An 18,279-nucleotide genomic window follows, 5' to 3' on the forward strand; every position below is an offset into this window, starting at 1 on the left:
ATTTCATCCTCTCGAAGAAAAGAAAACTTCTTAGTGCTATTATTATTGGGATGGTGTTGGCTTTACTTCTTTTTTAAAATTACAACCGACAGTTGAAAACAAAATAAACTGCATATTTCAGAGTTGTTGAAAATTACTGATAAAATAAAGTGGTACCATCCTTAATCTTCTAATGATGGGAGAGCTATTTAAATTATGAGAGAATTTCTCAACAGTGATACCACTTTGTACTGAATGAAAATCACTGAAGTTAATATAATATTAAAAGAAGTTTTTATTTTGTTTTGTTTTGTTTTAATTCAACCATTATATTCATAACATGTAAGGAAGAATTTTATTCTAGGTTATTCAAACCATTGTTATTCAAACCATTCAAACCATCAGCTTGAAAACTTGATCAAAATGTTTTTCAGGGTTCAAAGAGCTACTGAGTCATTGAGAAATAGAAGGTCAGGATTTTTTAAATAGGACTCAAGAATAGTGATGGACTCTAGGATTTGAAGTCTGAGAGCATCCTAAGAAGACTAAATCTTTAGAGGGTGCCTGAGAAGGGAGGGACAAAAATTGTTGGTTGGCACCTTTTAATGACAGAAATGGTCTTATAAAATCACCAGGATTTGGGTTAAGACCTAGAGCCATGATGAAGCAGAAGGAGATCTGTCTTTACAGGTACTAAAGCTCAGCCTGAAATCATTACAGCCATCAACTGGATTAAGACACCTAGACCAAATGGCATTAGTCTACCTGGAGGATGATCAGTTTCTCAAACTGATGATCAGATTTGTCAAATCAGTTTGACAGCAGAGTAACGTGATTCTAGGCCTCAAGTTGCCTTTACAAGATGTTCATGGGTACCTGGATGGCTCAGTTGGTTAAGCAACTGCCTTGAGCTCAGGTCATGATCTCAGAGTTCTGGGATCAAGTCCCACATAGGGGTCCCCTTTTGCTGAGGGGAGCCTGCTTCTCCCTTTCCTTCTGCCTGCCACTACCCCTGCTTATACTCTTTCTCTCCCAAATAAATAAAATCTTAAAAAAAAAAAAAGACACCAAGTTGTTCATATATAATTTCCTGCACTAGGTCAGAAATATAAATGTATAACAGGAGTAAAGATACTGTAATCATATCCAAAAGAAACAGGATATATTCAAAAGAGATAAACCGAAGATCTGCATAGTAGAATTATGAGACACATTTAAAAAGTATCTTTTATATACTCAAAAAAAATAAAAAAAAGGTTTGAGTATTTTAGCAGATACTTGAGACCTCCAATAAGAAAAATATGGAATTGAAATATGAATCACAGGAGGAGAATACAAAGAGAACAGTGGAAAACGAGATGCTAAAGTGATTATGATAATTTTTCAAATTAAATATTTATACCAAACAGCATAACACTATAAACCCAAAGCAGGATAAATAGAAACATAATTGTAACTATGGGCATCATAGTCAAACAGTGACTAGGATAAACCAAGTTGAGAAAATTCATCAACAGCAGAACTAGAATAAATCACTAAAGTTGTTCTCCATGAAGAATGATAATGCTCACAGATATAAACTCAGCATTAGAAGGAATAACTAAATTAAAGTAAAAATTATAAATCTAAATAACTATTGACATATAAATTTATAATAGTGGATTTTTATTTAACAGTACCTAGAAAACTAAAATATACCACAATAGAAGACTAGTCAGAAAGAGATTAAATATCATAAAGTCATTCAATTATCTATGAAGTATTTTCACATCAGTAAGCCTAAATTAAACAAATTTAATTAGTGTTCAGTATTTTAAGGATGAATATTATAATCTCTTGGGTAATCAGGACAGTTGGTAAAAAAAAAAAAATATATATATATATATATATAGCCAAAATAACCAAGAGGCTAATAGAAAATAAAACACAACTAATTCCAAATGTGGAAAAAAATAAAAACAGAACAGAAGAATTGTAGAACACAGGAAACAAATTGAAAGAAAATACTAAACTTGGTGATAAAATTAGGTATTTATTTACAATAAAAATAGACTCTGATTAAAATGTAAAACATAAAAAGCTATTAAACTATTAGAAGAAAACATAAGAGAAAACTCCCAAATCTAGAACAAAGCAAAGGGTTTTTACATATGGCAGCAAAGACAAAGTCCTTAAAACACTAGCAATTTACACTGCACTAAACTTGAAAACTTTTTGCACAAAAAAAAAAAAAGAAAAGAAAAAAAAAAGACAACCATAAATCTTATTCAGAGAATGGAAAGACAAGCTAAGACTGAGAGGAAATATTTGCAAACCACTTACCAGACAAAATACTTTATCTAGACTGTAAAAGGTACTCTTAAAACTCAACAGTGTGTACCAGATAAATAAAAACTTATGTTCATAAAATACCTACACAAAACTGATAACAGTTTTATTTATTGTGAAATACTGAAAGCAACCCAAATGCCTGTCACGGGGTGAAGGATAAACAAACTGCTACATTCATACAACCAAATATTACTCACCAATAAAAGGAACTGAGTATTGATACATATAATAAACAGGATAGATCCCAAAGACACTACACTTAGAGAAAATTAAACATCAATATAAAAAAAATTGAAAGACTGTCTAATTTTGTTTATAGCATTTGACACAGGACAAAGATAGAGAAATGAAGAACAGATTGGTGGCTGCCCCAGGATATGGAATATGGAACAGAGTGTATATAGAGATGAATATGAAAGAGTTCTTTTGTGGGGATGGAACAATTCTGTATCTGATTGTGGTAGTAGATATCTGAATCTTTGCAAGGTATAAATTGCATAGAACTATAGGACACACAGGAATGAACATAAAAATGGTGAAAAGTGAATTGGATCTTTAATTAATAAGATCTATATAATGAGGATTATTATACTAACCTTCTATCCTGTCTTTCAATAAGTTCAATGAGGCAAATATTTTCTCAATATTCTGTGACAGCTCACTGCTACTTAATGAAAAATATTATTAAAATCTTAATTTTGACCTTGCTATAGAGATTGTATCAAAAAAAAAAACATAAATCCAAGAAAACCTAACCCTATGATAATGCTTTTATATAGAAGTATTTTATAAATGTACAAGAATGTTATGAGTGGTAAATATTGCTTTTATTGTATAATTTAGTAGATATAAAGTGGGTATGATTGCAATGTAATGTGTATATTTTTAGCATTTAATAGGATTGACTCATTTGGAGCAAAAGATGGTGTGAACAATAGGGTTGATTTAAAAATATTCACCCTATTTCCAGAGTTCTCTTTGTCACCTAAATGACTTTCCTTTCAAATAAGCTGTAATTTTCTAGTACAATTGTCCTAGAATTCCACCTTAGCACTTTACTTTCTCTGCTCAGTGCTTATCCAAATGATGCAGTTGGAATTTCTAATGAACTCACCATTAATGTCACTAGTCATGACAAAACTTCTGTAGACAGAATTTCCTTTTCATCATAATGTGGACAGAGGCTATGAATATTTTAACCTTTGGATATCAGAAAGTGCTTGTCCAAAATCTCCTTTAGTAAAGGTCTGTTAATATCACATTTAAGTATTAAACCCTTTGCTTACATAATTCATGCATTAGCAGGCTTTTTTATAAATATTATACTTTACAAGGATTCAGAATACTCTAAACTCAGGTTTTTTTATGCAACAAACTAATACTGAAAAGCTCAACCAAGGAACTTTGAAAACTAAAGGAACTACTTTACCAATAACACCAAAATATAAATAATGAGCTAAGTACAAAAAAATAATGTATATTAAAGGAGATATTGTCTGAAAAATAAAAGCTGTGACAATCTTCTAATCAATGCAAACTTGAATTTCTCTATTTGAGAATTAAGTTATAACAAATTAGCTGTCTTGTGTTTGCAATAATTTTAAAAATTGAGTGTTTTTATGGAAAACTTAAAGCACTATGTCTGATTATGTGGATTGTTAATGATGGCAAAAAGAAAAGCTATCTGAATATATAAAATATTAAAAGTGCAATCCCATCACAGATATGAAGTAGAATGTAATTGGAAAAACTTTAAAACTCTAAAAAAAATAAATAAAACAATTGAATTGAAAAAAATAGAATGATTGCACTATCCTTTGTAAGTCAGTGTCAAAATTATTTATCAAATTAACTTTTTGCCACAAAATGTCAGTTAGTATTTCCTCTTGATACTAAAGCTACTCCATCTCTCAATTCCATATCTCATGAATAGGTCAATGCTTTCGAACTAGTGTCAAGTATTTTCTCTGTTTCTTAATCCTCCGTATCTTAATCTCTGTTTCTTAATTCTCCATACTGTAGTCTTCACTCTTCTAATGCCATTGGAGTCAGTTGCCACCACTTTGAAAGTTCCTCCTTCAAGGAGAGCTGAAGGCATTCCATGACCACTCAACTCAAAGAAGTCTCACTACTCCATTCTGATTTTCCAAAACCTTTGCCTTAGAACATTTCTTATTGAATATTCTATTGCCTCTTTTTCCAATGTCAAAAGACTCTTCTTATCTCTCGGTTCCTAGAAGGAAAAACTCAATAAATATTTAACTAACAATGCACAGAGAAGGCAGAAAAAGAGCCAACATTTCAGAAAAAGAATTTATTCTCCTTCCTCCAACGGTGTATTTCCATGGCTCTAATTCCTTTTTTTTTTTTAATTTTTAATTTTTTATAAACATATGTTTTTATCCCCAGGGGTACAGGTCTGTGAATCACCAGGTTTACACACTTCACAGCACTCACCAAAGCACATACCCTCCCCAGTGTCCATAATCCCACCCCCTTCTCCCAAACCCCCTCCCCCCAGCAACCCTCAGTTTGTTTTGTGAGATTAAGAGTCAATTATGGTTTGTCTCCCTCCCAATCCCATCTTGTTTCATTTATTCTTCTCCTACCCACTTAAGCCCCCATGTTGCATCACCACTTCCTCATATCAGGGAGATCATATGATAGTTGTCTTTCTCTGCTTGACTTATTTCGCTAAGCATGATACACTCTAGTTCCATCCATGTTGTCGCAAATGGCAAGATTTCATTTCTTTTGATGGCTGCATAGTATTCCATTGTGTATATATACCACATCTTACCCTAAAGATACAAACGTAGTGATCCAAAGGGGCACGTGCACCCGAATGTTTATAGCAGCAATGTCCACAATAGCCAAACTATGGAAAGAACCTAGATGTCCATCAACAGATGAATGGATCATGGCTCTAATTCCTGTAAAAAATTTTGGCCACAGTTCATCGTAAGCACTTAAAATGCCATTCTGTACAGTATTTTGTTTCATTATGGATTTATTTGATAAAAATAGTCCTGTCAACAAATTTTTCCTATCAAAATGTGGGACATGTATATTGCATTTCAAATTGATACTTACTGTAGTCCAACTGACCTGTTGACCTAGGTCTGTAAAATAAAGAGTGACAATGGAGGAAGCTGCGATGCTTTGAATCGATATGTAGTCCTTCAAAAAAGGCCCACCTTAAATAATAAGGAAAAATATTTTAATATGATTTCAAGGCATAGTGATTTTAACAAATAATTTTTAATGTGAAAAATTATGAATAGTAAGGATAAATCATACATAGAAATTGCAATGTATAATAAATATTTAAAGTAAAGCAAAATATAAACAAACCCATTTTATAAAATATCTAACAATTTTTCTTTTTTTTTTTAAGATTTTATTTATTTATACGACAGACAGATCACAAATAGGCAGAGAGGCAGGCAGAGAGAGAGAAAGGAGGAAGCAGGCTCCCTGCTGAGCAGAGGACCCAATGTGGGGCTCGATCCCAGGACCCTGAGATCATGACCTGAGCCGAAGGCAGAGGCTTTAACCCACTGAGCCACCCAGGTGACCCACAATTTTTCAAATATATGGTAGTTTCCCACCTCTACCTAAACAAAGTGCAGCCTACATCTAGCTACTATCCTGTTGTGTTCTGAGAAAATGTAATATTAGATAATATCATAATTGAATATGATACAAGGTATTTTTAAAGCATAATTTGGTAGGAGGCACCTGGGTGAGTCAGTGGATTGAGTGTCTACCTTCAGATCAGGTCATGATCTCAGGGTCCTGGGATCAAACCCTGTGTTGGGCTCCCTGCTCAGTGCATCTCTCTCTCTCTCTCTCTCTCTGCCACGCTGCCTGCTCATGCCCTCTCTCCCTCTAAAATAAATAAATTATATATATATATATATATGTATATACATATATATGTATTTTTAAAGTATAATTTGGGGTGTCAGTATTCATAAATGTCAACTGTTCTCTAAATTCTTTTATTATATGATAAACTAGGGCAAGTAAATTTTAGAGGTCATTGTAATTATCAACAGACTGACTTGATGTATGTTTTAAAAGATCTCTATGGATGCTGTGTGGAAGCTGGGAGGAAGGGAGGTAAGAATACTTAGGAAGAAATTCATCAAGAATAAATTTTTTGGATTAAGATGGCACTGGTAGAAATGTTAAAAGTTCATCAATTTTAGATATGTTTTCAACACAGAGCAGGTTCAGCTTGAGAAGAAAGAATTTCAGTTAAATAAAGACAGCTCTTAGATTTTTGGCCTGGGCAATTAGGAATATTAAATTTCATTAACTGGCAGGGAGAAGACTGGGGAAGGAGAAGGATTTGGGGGTAGAAATTAAGATTTCAGTTAAGGTATGTTAAGTATGTGATATTTATTAGACATTCAAGTAGGAGCTAGCAAATAGACAGTTGGGTAGGTGTGTCTGTAGATATTCGAAAGTCATTAACATGTAAAGCCATGCCATGTGATGAGATTATTTAAGTGTTCAGTTTGAAAAGAAAATGGAAACTGAAAGAGATTTCTAACACTATGGCTTTCAAAGTAATAAGAGAAACATAGAGCAAAGATTGCTGAAAAGGAGTTTCTCATGAAATCACAGAAGAATAAGCAACTAATGTCTTAGAAGACATGTAAAGGAAATGTTCCATTCTTAATAATAAACACGAGATAAGCCCAACATGTGTGTCCTGAAAGATATGTACAAAGATGTTCATTTTAGCATTATTTATAATTACAAAACAATTGTAAAACCTTAAATCTTCATAAATGAGACAATGGTAAATATATCTTGTTTTATTCAAAGAAAGATATACCACACAGAAAGAAAAGTGGACTAGGGCTAAATGAATCTCAGAAGTATAAAGCCATTATTATTGTCATTGTGGTTGTTTGTATTTTTATTATTCTTTATGCCAATCTATCTGTGATTTATCTTTATCCCCAGTCATGAAAAAGTGCCATTTCATTCTCTATTTTTTTTTTTTTTAGATTTAACTTATTATTTGAGAGAGAGAAAGCAAGAGAGAGAGCATGAGCGTGGGGGAGGGATAAAAGGAGAGAGAGAGAGCTGAGCAGGGAACCCAGAGCCAAAATGGGGACCCTTCCAGCACCTTGGGATCATGACCTAAGCTAAAGGCAGATGTTTAACTGATTGAACCACTGAAGCACACTCCATTCTCTATTTCTCCAAGATACAAAAAATATTAATTTATGACTATTTTTAAATGATTTTCAGAATTCAATTACAATGATTTACAATTACAGGTATTTTATAGTAAGGTAAAAATGTGCAATTTTTATGTGTTAATTTTGAAAATGATATTTGATAAAGCCAATATGTATATGGTAGACTATCATTCCCTTGTCTGGGTCATGTTTTGCGGCTTTATAAGAGGGATTACTCAGGTAGGCCTGAGTTAATCATGTATTATTTGAATCTGCATGAATAGGTAAGTGAGAGGAATTCAGATTCAAAGTACTAGAATCCTGGTACTATATCAAAAAGATTGCTGGATGATGATGGAGAGAACCATATGGCCAGTAAAGCAAATAGCCTCTTGGAACTGTAATGGCCTATATAATGCAACAAGTAGCAATGAAATAGCAACCTCTGTCATAGAGCCACCAAAAAAAAAAAAAAAAACAAAAACAAAAAAACTTCAGACAATAAGAATGAACTAAGAATGAAAAAAAGAAGTAGAATTTTCTAAAAATCTTAAGATGAGAATTCAGTTCAGCCAACACCTTGATTTTGACACTCTGAACAAAGAATCCTGCCATACTGTGTCTTCAAGCTAATAAATGAGTGTTATTTTAAGCCTAGTTTATGGTGATTTGTTACACAGCAATAGGAAGTTAATGCAACATGGATCAAGGTAAAGACTTCAATATACAAATGGCCATTATCATTTTGACAATCATGTATAACAACAAGAAATGTTAATAAAGACGAAATAATCTGAAATCTCTGTACAACCTGAAAGCGCTGAAAACATCTTTCCAACATACATCTATTGACACCTTGGGGGAGGGGATTAGTTTCTACTCCTGTATCACTCTTGATGACTTCGAGAAACAGACTATTGGCATATTTTTAAAATGAAGTCCCATCATTATGGCATTTGAGTAGAAGGAGAGAATCCAGGCATATCATTAACCATACTACTCAGACTCAGTAAACAGGGAAACCTGTTTTTGGCCTTCTATGCCTATGTCCTTTACCAAAGGGAAACAAATGTGTAGCGCCAAGAACATACTCATAAAAAAGAACCAGTGCCATGGGTATCAGGCTTCAGCCACTCAAGGCCCCTAAATTTTCTGCCAAATTGTTTTTAAAAAAATCTTCTATTTTGGTCTTTTCTTCCCCCTAAATGGGCCAGATGCTAGGGTATATACCTAGGGGGTTGTCAAGGCTCTTATATAAGGGGCATGGATGATTAGAGCCAGGGTTAGGAAGGAAATGACCAAGTCTACCCATGTTTTACCTTTCTATTGTAGAAATCCAATGAGTTTAAGTGTTAGAAATTCAGCTCGGTGCTTCCAGAACATTATTAAGTATATTAATCAAGGTAGGAAGAAAGGACAAATTTTAGTTACCAGTTTCTATGACCGTTGTATTACAGTTGTGACTGTAGGTTCTTACCCTTCCCATATGCACACCATTTACAGTATGACTTTTAGTATCTCCTACAAGAGTTGATGCCTATTTCTGCACTCCCTTGAATATGGCTTAGCCTAGTCAATCACTTTAGCTAACAGAATGTAGGGCAAGGGATAGGACACTTCCAAGCCTGGGCCTTAAGAATTCTTGAGTGCTTATGCTCATTTGTTTGCACCCCTGAATCCACCATGAGAACAAGTCCCAAATATTCTGCTGAAGCATGAGAAACCAAATAGGGTGGAGAGGATTGGCTACAGTCATGGCCACCCTAGATCAACCAGTCACCAAGAACCCACCAGCTGACTGAAGCTGATTGAGTGGACCCACACAAGTAATGCTAAGACCACCTCAGCTCAGCACAACCACTGAGCCTAAAAATTAAAAAAAAAAAAAAAAAAAAGTTGTTAATTTGCTCTTAAAGTCTGTTTGTTATTTCCTTTTATGTTTTACTGCTGTCTTTTGTGTGAGGAAACTGTAAAGACTAAATCTGCATGATGTCCTTGTTCATAGTATAAGCATTCTGGGAAATATGGCAGGAAATAAATGTAATATTTAGGCCTTACCTAGTTTTAGTGTTAAGATTTATTTCCCTAATATTAATACTTATAACATCAGTTATAACTAATTGATGAAGTTATCTACCATGTGTCAATCATTATAGTGCTTTATAAATATGACCTTATTTAACACTTATAAAACACAAACCAAACCATGGGTTAAGCTCTTTATTAGCTCTACTTCATGAAAGAAGATTCTATAGATAGGTAAGAAGAGTTAGGTTTCAAAATTATGTGTTACTCCAAACAACCTCTTTGTACCACATCCTGCTTAGCTTGCTAAAATAATTGACCCTTTGTTTTTTTTTCAAATATGTCATCACATTTCTATTCAAGGACACTTAATGACTATATTTCATTCAGATCATATCCTGTACATATATGGGAAGGGAAAAAAATAAATATATGTGAGGAGAAAGTAAAAAGTCACATTCACTAGGAAGAATAAACAGAAATTCCTAGTTTCTTGTAGTATCCTTCAAATTGAACTATATTTTATATTGATGCTTATGGCATTCTAGAGTCTTCATTATATAAAAGTCAATTTAGAAAAAATACTATATAATTTTATGTTATTTGAACATTCATGTGTTGAAAGGAGTTTATATAGTTGTCATATACTGGGCCCTGCAGAGGCAAAAATAAGGAAGATAATGAATCTTCTCCTTTAATCTCTAGCCAGATAGGAATTTGTCTTGCACATTTGAGTTTGGAAGAATTTGAGATCATGAAGAAAGTATGACTTCCAAGAATACCATGATTCCTATTTCTTCAGCATAGAGGTCTTGGAGAAACCTGGAATGTCTAAGAAACAATGAAAACAAACAAAAAACCTTAGAGAGATGTGAGGAAATCATCATTTGTCCTTAAGTACTGAGTATTAGCAAAGGTACCAGAAAAAAGAAAAAAAAAAAAAAAAGCAATTCATCACTGTATGGAAAAATTTAGAGACTGAAATTCCTTAATAGATGCCTCTTGTAAACTTACTGTTATTGACTTCGTGTAAGTATTCTTCCAAAATTTATATGCTACCACAGCTCTTATTTAACAAGTCCAAATTTAAGGTCAAGTTGATGTAATATCACTGACTATGATTCTTTTTTTAAAAAACATTTTATTTATTTTTTCAACAGAGAGAGATCACAAGTAGGCAGAGAGGCAGACAGAGAGAGAGAGGAGGAAGCAGGCTCCCCGCCAAGGAGAGAGCCCAATGTGGGGCTCCATCCCAGGACCCTGGGATCATGACATGAGCCAAAGGCAGAGGCTTTATCCCTCTGAGCCACCCAGGGGCCCCACTGACAATGATTCTTAGTAACAGTGACTTTGAAGTGTATCTACTTATAAATTTTTTAATGGAAAATAGGATTTAATAGTTTGAGAAACTTGAGGCTTAATACTGGATATGATATTTTCCCTTAAATTCATTCATTTTTGCTCTTCCTTAGCTCATTTATTCTGCTGTAAAAAAGAAAGAAAGAAAGAAAGAAAGAAAGAAAGAAGAAAGAAAAGGGAAGGAAGGAAAAAATTATTGAGCAGTATCCCTGAGAACATTTTAAGTGATAATAGAATGAGGGAATAAAGCAGTAAAACTTTTAGAAACAGAAAGATGTTAGCTCATATCCTGCCTCCAATGTACATGATGGTGGATATGTGAAAATTATCTCCTTGAGACTAAAATTTCTCATGCAAAAAATGAATCACAAACTTATGTGGAGAATCAATATAACTGACTTAGAGCACTTACTACAATGCCTACCATTTAGTAAGTGATAAATAAATATTATCTATTGAAGACAGAAAATAGATTCCAAATTAAATAAATAAATCAGTGAAAATTGATTCTTACCTTGTTCTAGCTGAAGGCCAACTTGGGAAGGATACCACTGTGGACCTTTCAATGAAAAAGAAAGCATTTAATTGTTAGCACAAGTGCAATACATGTTTTAAAATCTAATATTTTTTGGGTAGATCCCTGATAGTGCAATTGCTGGATCATAAGGTAATTCTATTTTAAACTTTTTGAGGAACTTCTATACTGTTTTCCAGAGTGGCTGCACCACTTTGCATTCCCAACAGTATGAGAGGGTTCCCCTTTCTCTGAATCCTCACCTACACCTCTCGTTTCTTGTCTTGCTAATTTGAGTCATTCTGACTGGTGTCAGGTGATCTCATTGTAGTTTTGATTTGTATTTCTTTGATGATGAGTGATGTTGAGCATCTTTACATCCTTTCAGGTGTCTGTGGGCCATGTGGATATCTTCTTTGCAAAAATATCTTCTGCACATTTTTTTAATTGGATTATTCATTTTTGGGGTGTTGAGTTTTAATAAGTTCTTCATATATTTTGGATATTAACTCTTTATCAGAAATTATCATTTGCAAATATCCTTTCCCATTCTGAAGACTGCCTCTTAGTTTTGTTGATTGTTTCCTTTACTGTGCAGAAGCTTCTTATTTTGATGAATTCCCAATAGCTTATTTTTGCTTTTGTTTCCCTTGCCTCAGGAGATGGATATAGTAAGAAGTTACTATGGCCAATGTCAAAGAGGTTACTGCCTCTAAGCAGTAATCTGTTACTCCTCTAGGATTTTTATGGTTTCATATCTTACATTTAGGTCTTTAACTGTATGATCCAGCAATTACATTACTAGGTATTTACCCAAAGAATATAAAAATACTAATTCAAATGAATAACATGCACCCCAATGTTTATAGCAGCATTATCTTATCTACAATAACCAAATTATAGAAACAACCCAGGTGCCTCCAACTGATGAATAAATAAAGAGGTAGTATATATGTTGGATGGAATATTGGCCACAAAAAGAATTAAAGCTTGCCATTTACAATAATGTGGTTGGAGCTAAAGAGTATCACATTAAGTGAAATAGTCTGAGAAAGACAAATGCCATATCATTTCACTCTTATGTGGAATTTAAGAAACAAAACTAATTATCATAGGGTAAAAAGAGAAAGAAGCAAACCAAGAAAAAGACTCTCAACTACAGAGAATAAAGTGATGGTTAACAAAGGGCGGGTAGGTGGAGGGATTGGTTAAATAGGTGATGAGGATTAAGGAGTGCATTTATAAGCCCCAGCTGTTGTATGTAAGCACTGAATCACTAAATTTTATACCTGAAATCAATATTACACTGTATGTTAACTAACTGGAATTTAAATAAAACAAATGAATAATCCAATTTAAAAATGGGCAGAATATATGTATATACATTTTCCTCCCCATGCCAAGAATCTAATAGTTTCTTCTGGAAGACAGATTCAATCTTAGGAAGTGCATAAAGTAGTTATTCAGTGTCATAAGTGGAGATAAATCTTGGCAGTGTGCTGATAAGCATGGTGGATAGCTATGATAAGAGCTTTAGGGTTTTTCTGTTTTTGTAATTTTTCTAATTTTTTCCTAATTTTCAGTTTTTCAACCTGGGGACTGGTTACATAGATGTTCAACCTGTGGGCATGTACTAAGGTATATGACATAGAACTTGTGCACTTTATGTAAGTTATTCTTCAATACAATGTTTAAACACCTTCATTTAAAACTAAGGAACATTGATTTTTTTTTTTTTTATATTGGTACCTGAAAGTGGGTTATTTTCTTTACCAAGAGTAATATACACTATTAGAATAATATTTATTATTGACTTTTAATAATTGGAAGCCCACTGATCATAGCAGACCATCACTTTAGTATATTTTCCTTATACTGTCATTAGGAATAAATACATAGTTTACTAAAAAATTCTACCTGGATAAGAAAATCAAAATACATTTACCAAACACAGCCCTAATAGAAAAAAATGGATCACAATTACCAAAATATATTTATTTTCTCTTAAAATGAACTTTGCTATCATTTTAAAGATTTTATTGAAAATTTAACTCTTAACTTGATATCCAGTATTAAGCAAACTAACTCGGTTTATAATAAATTAAAAGAAGAGTACCATCAAAGAAACATTCTACATTGCTCTTTTGTTTTCAAAACATTCTTTTTAAAGTGGTAATAAGAATGATGATAATAAGACATAAATAGACTATCTCAATAGATTCTAAATTTATTGCAAAAAGACAATGTATACATGCACATTATCATGGACAAATAACTATAAGTCAAAATTGTAATCACATATTTAAAACTATTTAGGAGGTGCGCCTGGGTGGCTCAGTGGGTTAAAGCCTCTGCCTTTGGCTCAGGTCAGGATCCCAGGATCCTGGGATTGAGCCCCACATCGGGATCTCTGCTCAGGGGGAATGTGCTTCTTCCTCTCTCTCTGCCTGCTTCTCTGCCTACTTGTAAATTCTGTCAAATAAATAAATAAAATAAATAAAATATTTAAAAAATTAAAAAATAAAATAAATAAAATAAAACTATTTGGCATATCCAACAAAATGGGATAATAGCATTACAAATGAGCAGACACAAAATTTAACTTAGATATTAATTTTTTAAATTAGAGGATATGAAGGTAAAGACACTTTTGTATTTGTATTTACTAATAAAATTATTATTATTTATGTAGCTATTGGTTGTTCTGGAATGTATACTAACATTATTTTCTGAAAGATATTTTTAAATAATTATTTTTGTTACTCATAGTGAAAATCTGCTACCAAAGAAAATACGATGAAAATGCATACAACAGAGACATCCATAGATTTTTTTTAAATTTTGTTTAAATTTTATTTATTTTTCTGACTGTCAGAGATCACAAGTAGGCAGAGAGGCAGGCAGAGTGGGGGGGAAGCAGGCTCCCCGCTGAGCAGAGAGCTGATTCAGGGCTAGATCATGACCTGAGCTGAAGGCAGAGGCTTAACCCACTAAGCCACCCAGGCGTCCCGAGACTTCCATATTTTTAACTGAGTTTTGAATATGGGTAATTGCAGAAAATACAAATATAATTGGAATCCATTTATATTGAACAGATGGAGATTGAGCACCTATGACAGGTGCATATAAAAGCTCCCAATTTATGTCTATTTAAATAATATGCACATGAGATCCTGCTTTCAACAGCACTTTGTACTGCCTCATATGGTGGAAATGAAAAACTATCATTCTAAACCCATAGATCTGTCTGTGAACTAAATGGCTGAATACTGGCTGAACCCACAATGATACATCAGAGAAGTTAGAAATTCTAAACACTTACTGGGAAACCCATGTCCTTCTAACTCTGTCAACACGGATAAACTATAAATGTACTTTTGGAATAAACTTGGCATTTATAGGTTGTTACCTTTTAACAGTGTGTCCTAGTGAAACATAGTTATTAACTGATTATATAAGCCTTTAAATTGGTTTCAGTGACCTTTTCAAAGAGCACAGAATACATTTGCTGAAATATTCTGTGCTTGTTGTAGGAAGGTAGAATAGGTTTGAAGAGGGCGCCTGGGTGGCTCAGTGGGTTAAGCCGCTGCCTTCGGCTCGGGTCATGATCTCAGGGTCCTGGGATCGAGTCCTGCATCGGGTTCTCTGCTCCGCGGGGAGCCTGCTTCCTCCTCTCTCTCTCTCTCTGCCTGCCTCTCTGCCTACTTGTGATCTCTCTGTGTCAAATGAATAAATAAAATCTTTAAAAAAAAAAAAAAGAATAGGTTTGAAGAATGGCAGAAAAAAAAAACAATATAAATGATAAAGAACATATGTTGCATAAGGATTTTTAGCATGGATGGAAAGTCTAGAAGATTATATTGTGGAATACATTAAAGTTAGACAACTGGCTTATAAATGAATTATAACTACATAGAGGATCTAATGCATCTGCCAGTCTCCAAAATTATGAAGATACTAAACTTGATTTGTGTAACTTTTTTTTTCATATTCTAACCATGACTTATAATTCATTTCTTGAAAATTGGAAGTGTTTATATCACTAAGGGATAACATTTTATTTTATTACTTTTTATTTTATTTTATTTTAATTCATTTGTATTTTTATTTACTTATCTGAGAGAGAGAGCATTAACAAGGATGGGCAGAGGGAGAAACAAACTCCTTGCTAGCTGGGACCCCGATGCAGGGCTTGATGTCAGGACCCTGAGATCATGACCTGAGCCAAAGGCAGATACTTAACAAACTGAGCCACCCAGGTGTCCCAGGAATAACATCTTAAATGAATAATATATGTAATTCAATATATATGTACTTAAAGATGTAATTAAAATATATTTATTTTAACAAAGTAGTATTTTCCAAACTGTTGATTGTGAGTTATTAATAAATTGAAAAATGGAATTAGTGTATTATTCTTAGCATTACTTAAAGGAATAGAATAGAATAGAATAGAATAAGTAGAGATGGATCAACATGACCCTGGATACAATGTATTGCAATAAATTCTAGATGGGTTAAATGTTGTTTCTTGAACTTTTGTTCAATAGTTTAAATTGTATAAGTACATTTTATTTTTATAAGACCAATAATAATTTCTTATTCTGAATCACCATCAAAAAGTTTTGAAATCCATGAATCCTAGAACACTTAGGCCCTCACTTATAACCCTCAGTAAAACTTGCCCTTTACTCTGACCCTTTTCTTGATTCACTAATCCCAGTAGGAAGAATAAGTTCTGAGAGCAGTTAGGGATTAAAGAAATTTAATAAATGTGATGGAACCTCCATATTGAACCACAGAGACTTCTGAGAATTAATGAAATTATGACCAATTTTTGTTGTTTACATCCTGGGTTCCTTATGGCTTCTGTGAGAAAATATAAAGAATAAAAGAAATAGAATATAGACCTAAGAAGTATGCTATGTAGAGCTGGCTCTGTTCAAGAGTTTAATGGAAGAAAGATGAAGTTCTACAAGCTTCTACATGGCTCAGGTTAATTCCTCAATATTCCAGGACTGGTTGTAGAAGAAAATAAACAAATTTGTCTGACCTATTCACTGTGACCTGCCACTAGATACTAACGTAGCAATCAAAGCTAATCTTGGAGATGACAGTTCCAAAGATTTAGAAACAATGAAGTCTTATTTTCCAAATAATTAATATATACAAGATAGGAAATAGATTCTAACTGTGCTGAAAAAATAACAATGACTCCTGTCAGGGAAAACAAAACAAAACAAACAAGCAAACAAAAAAAAACAGAAAACAAGAAACAAACAAAAAAACCTCAAGAAAATGTAGCATTATTATTATTTCTTAAAATATTCTCTAGGCCCAGGGTAGGGCTTGAACTCACAACCCTGAGATCAAGAGTCACATATTGTACCACTCCAAGAAAACAACATTATGAATTAAAGTGTACCAACTGTTATTTCTAATAAACCTCTTGAAAGAAAAAGTAAATCATATGTGTATATAATTATATAGTATATAACATAATAATATACTTACATAATTTATCATTGTTTATATACACAGGAGCTTATTTGACAAAAGACTGAATACAATTTATAGAAATCAAATTTATCATCAACTTATTTTTAGTAATAACAAAATAATGGGATGATAGAACAGACAACTAGACCAGGCAGAAGAGAGAATTAGTTAGGTGGAAGATGGACCAGAGGAAATTACTCAGAAAGTAGAAACATGAAATGATTAAGAAAATATGAAACAGCTTAAAAGAAATAGGGGTTAAAAGTGAAAAATATATTAAGCATATGCAAGCATAAGAAAATTATTAATTACAATTGTAAAGTATATATATTCCTCCCATACCTCATATTGAGGACAACTAGAAAACTATGGAAAATATTTTCTCAAATTTTCCACAAAACATGAAGAATTATGAAACCAAGCTCTGGGAAGGCAGAAAGTCCAGAAAGCTGAGTCTAGCAACTGAAGTCACAATCCCCTAGAGATATCAGCTTTTATGGGAAGAAACAGCTGAGCAGGACTTCCCACAAACTCATAAGCCTAAGGTAACAGAAGGAATGGGCTACATCCCCAATTGAGAGGTAGAAGCCCTGGTAAAAGCACAATATCCCAATTGGTTTTGAAAAATAAGAGCAAATCAGAAATAAGTCAGTTCCTATAAGAATTGAAGCTGAATTTTGAATCATCTCATTTCCTGTTTGGATTCAAGTGACCTGTAACCTCCACAGTCCTGCCCAAGGAAGCAAAATTAATTAACCTCTGGAGGCAGATAACTCCATCTAGAGTCTGTTATTATATTTATGTATTTTCACATTTTTCAAATTTTCATGGATGGCAATTAAACTGGTACCAGATTTCTAAATAACAATAATAAAATGCATTGGACAATTCTTCTAAATGGTGTATCTTTTAAAGAAAACACAGGGACATTACTAGAGTGAGAAATCTCACACTCAGTAGACTCATTCTGCCTATTATTAGTTGAATACCTAAAGGACCAACTTTTAGAAAAATAAGTTAATTCAAGGATGAAAAGATAAGGTAAACTAAATGTTGAACAAAGGAAATGGCATATATGGGGATACTTCTATATAAAATAGCAGAATATATATACATATATGGAATTCATTTATATAAAATAATATAGATAACAGTAATAATAACGTATATGCATACACAGAAACAAAATACTGGACAACAATAGCATACAAAATGGAAAGCACCCCTAAAATTGAAAGCATTCTTAAGACTTAGATAATTCTAATTACATTGGATTATTAAGGAAGAATATAGAAACATTCACTAATCTCAGATTTTGATAAAAAGATTTTTCTTTATTATTTATTTATTTATTTATTTATTTGTTTGTTT

At 33.0% G+C, this 18,279-nt stretch overlaps 1 protein-coding gene across 2 annotated transcripts in view; it reads right to left on the bottom strand.

Annotated features, from left to right (window-relative positions):
- The window catches only part of TECRL (trans-2,3-enoyl-CoA reductase like), a 99,343-nt gene that overhangs the window by 31,732 nt on the left and 49,332 nt on the right, over positions 1-18,279 (bottom strand). The window contains exons 3-4 of one of the 2 annotated variants that reach the window (XM_032334440.1): positions 11,410-11,454; positions 5,419-5,507 (exon numbers count right to left, since the gene is read on the bottom strand). In XM_032334440.1, coding sequence (XP_032190331.1) covers positions 5,419-5,507; positions 11,410-11,454 — 134 coding nt within the window. Of the gene's footprint in view, positions 1-5,403; positions 5,508-11,409; positions 11,455-18,279 lie in introns of both variants that reach the window. The other variant, XM_032334438.1, reaches the window with a different exon arrangement.

The sequence above is a fragment of the Mustela erminea genome, chromosome 2 (assembly GCF_009829155.1).
Source record: "Mustela erminea isolate mMusErm1 chromosome 2, mMusErm1.Pri, whole genome shotgun sequence".
Lineage (NCBI taxonomy): Eukaryota > Metazoa > Chordata > Mammalia > Carnivora > Mustelidae > Mustela > Mustela erminea.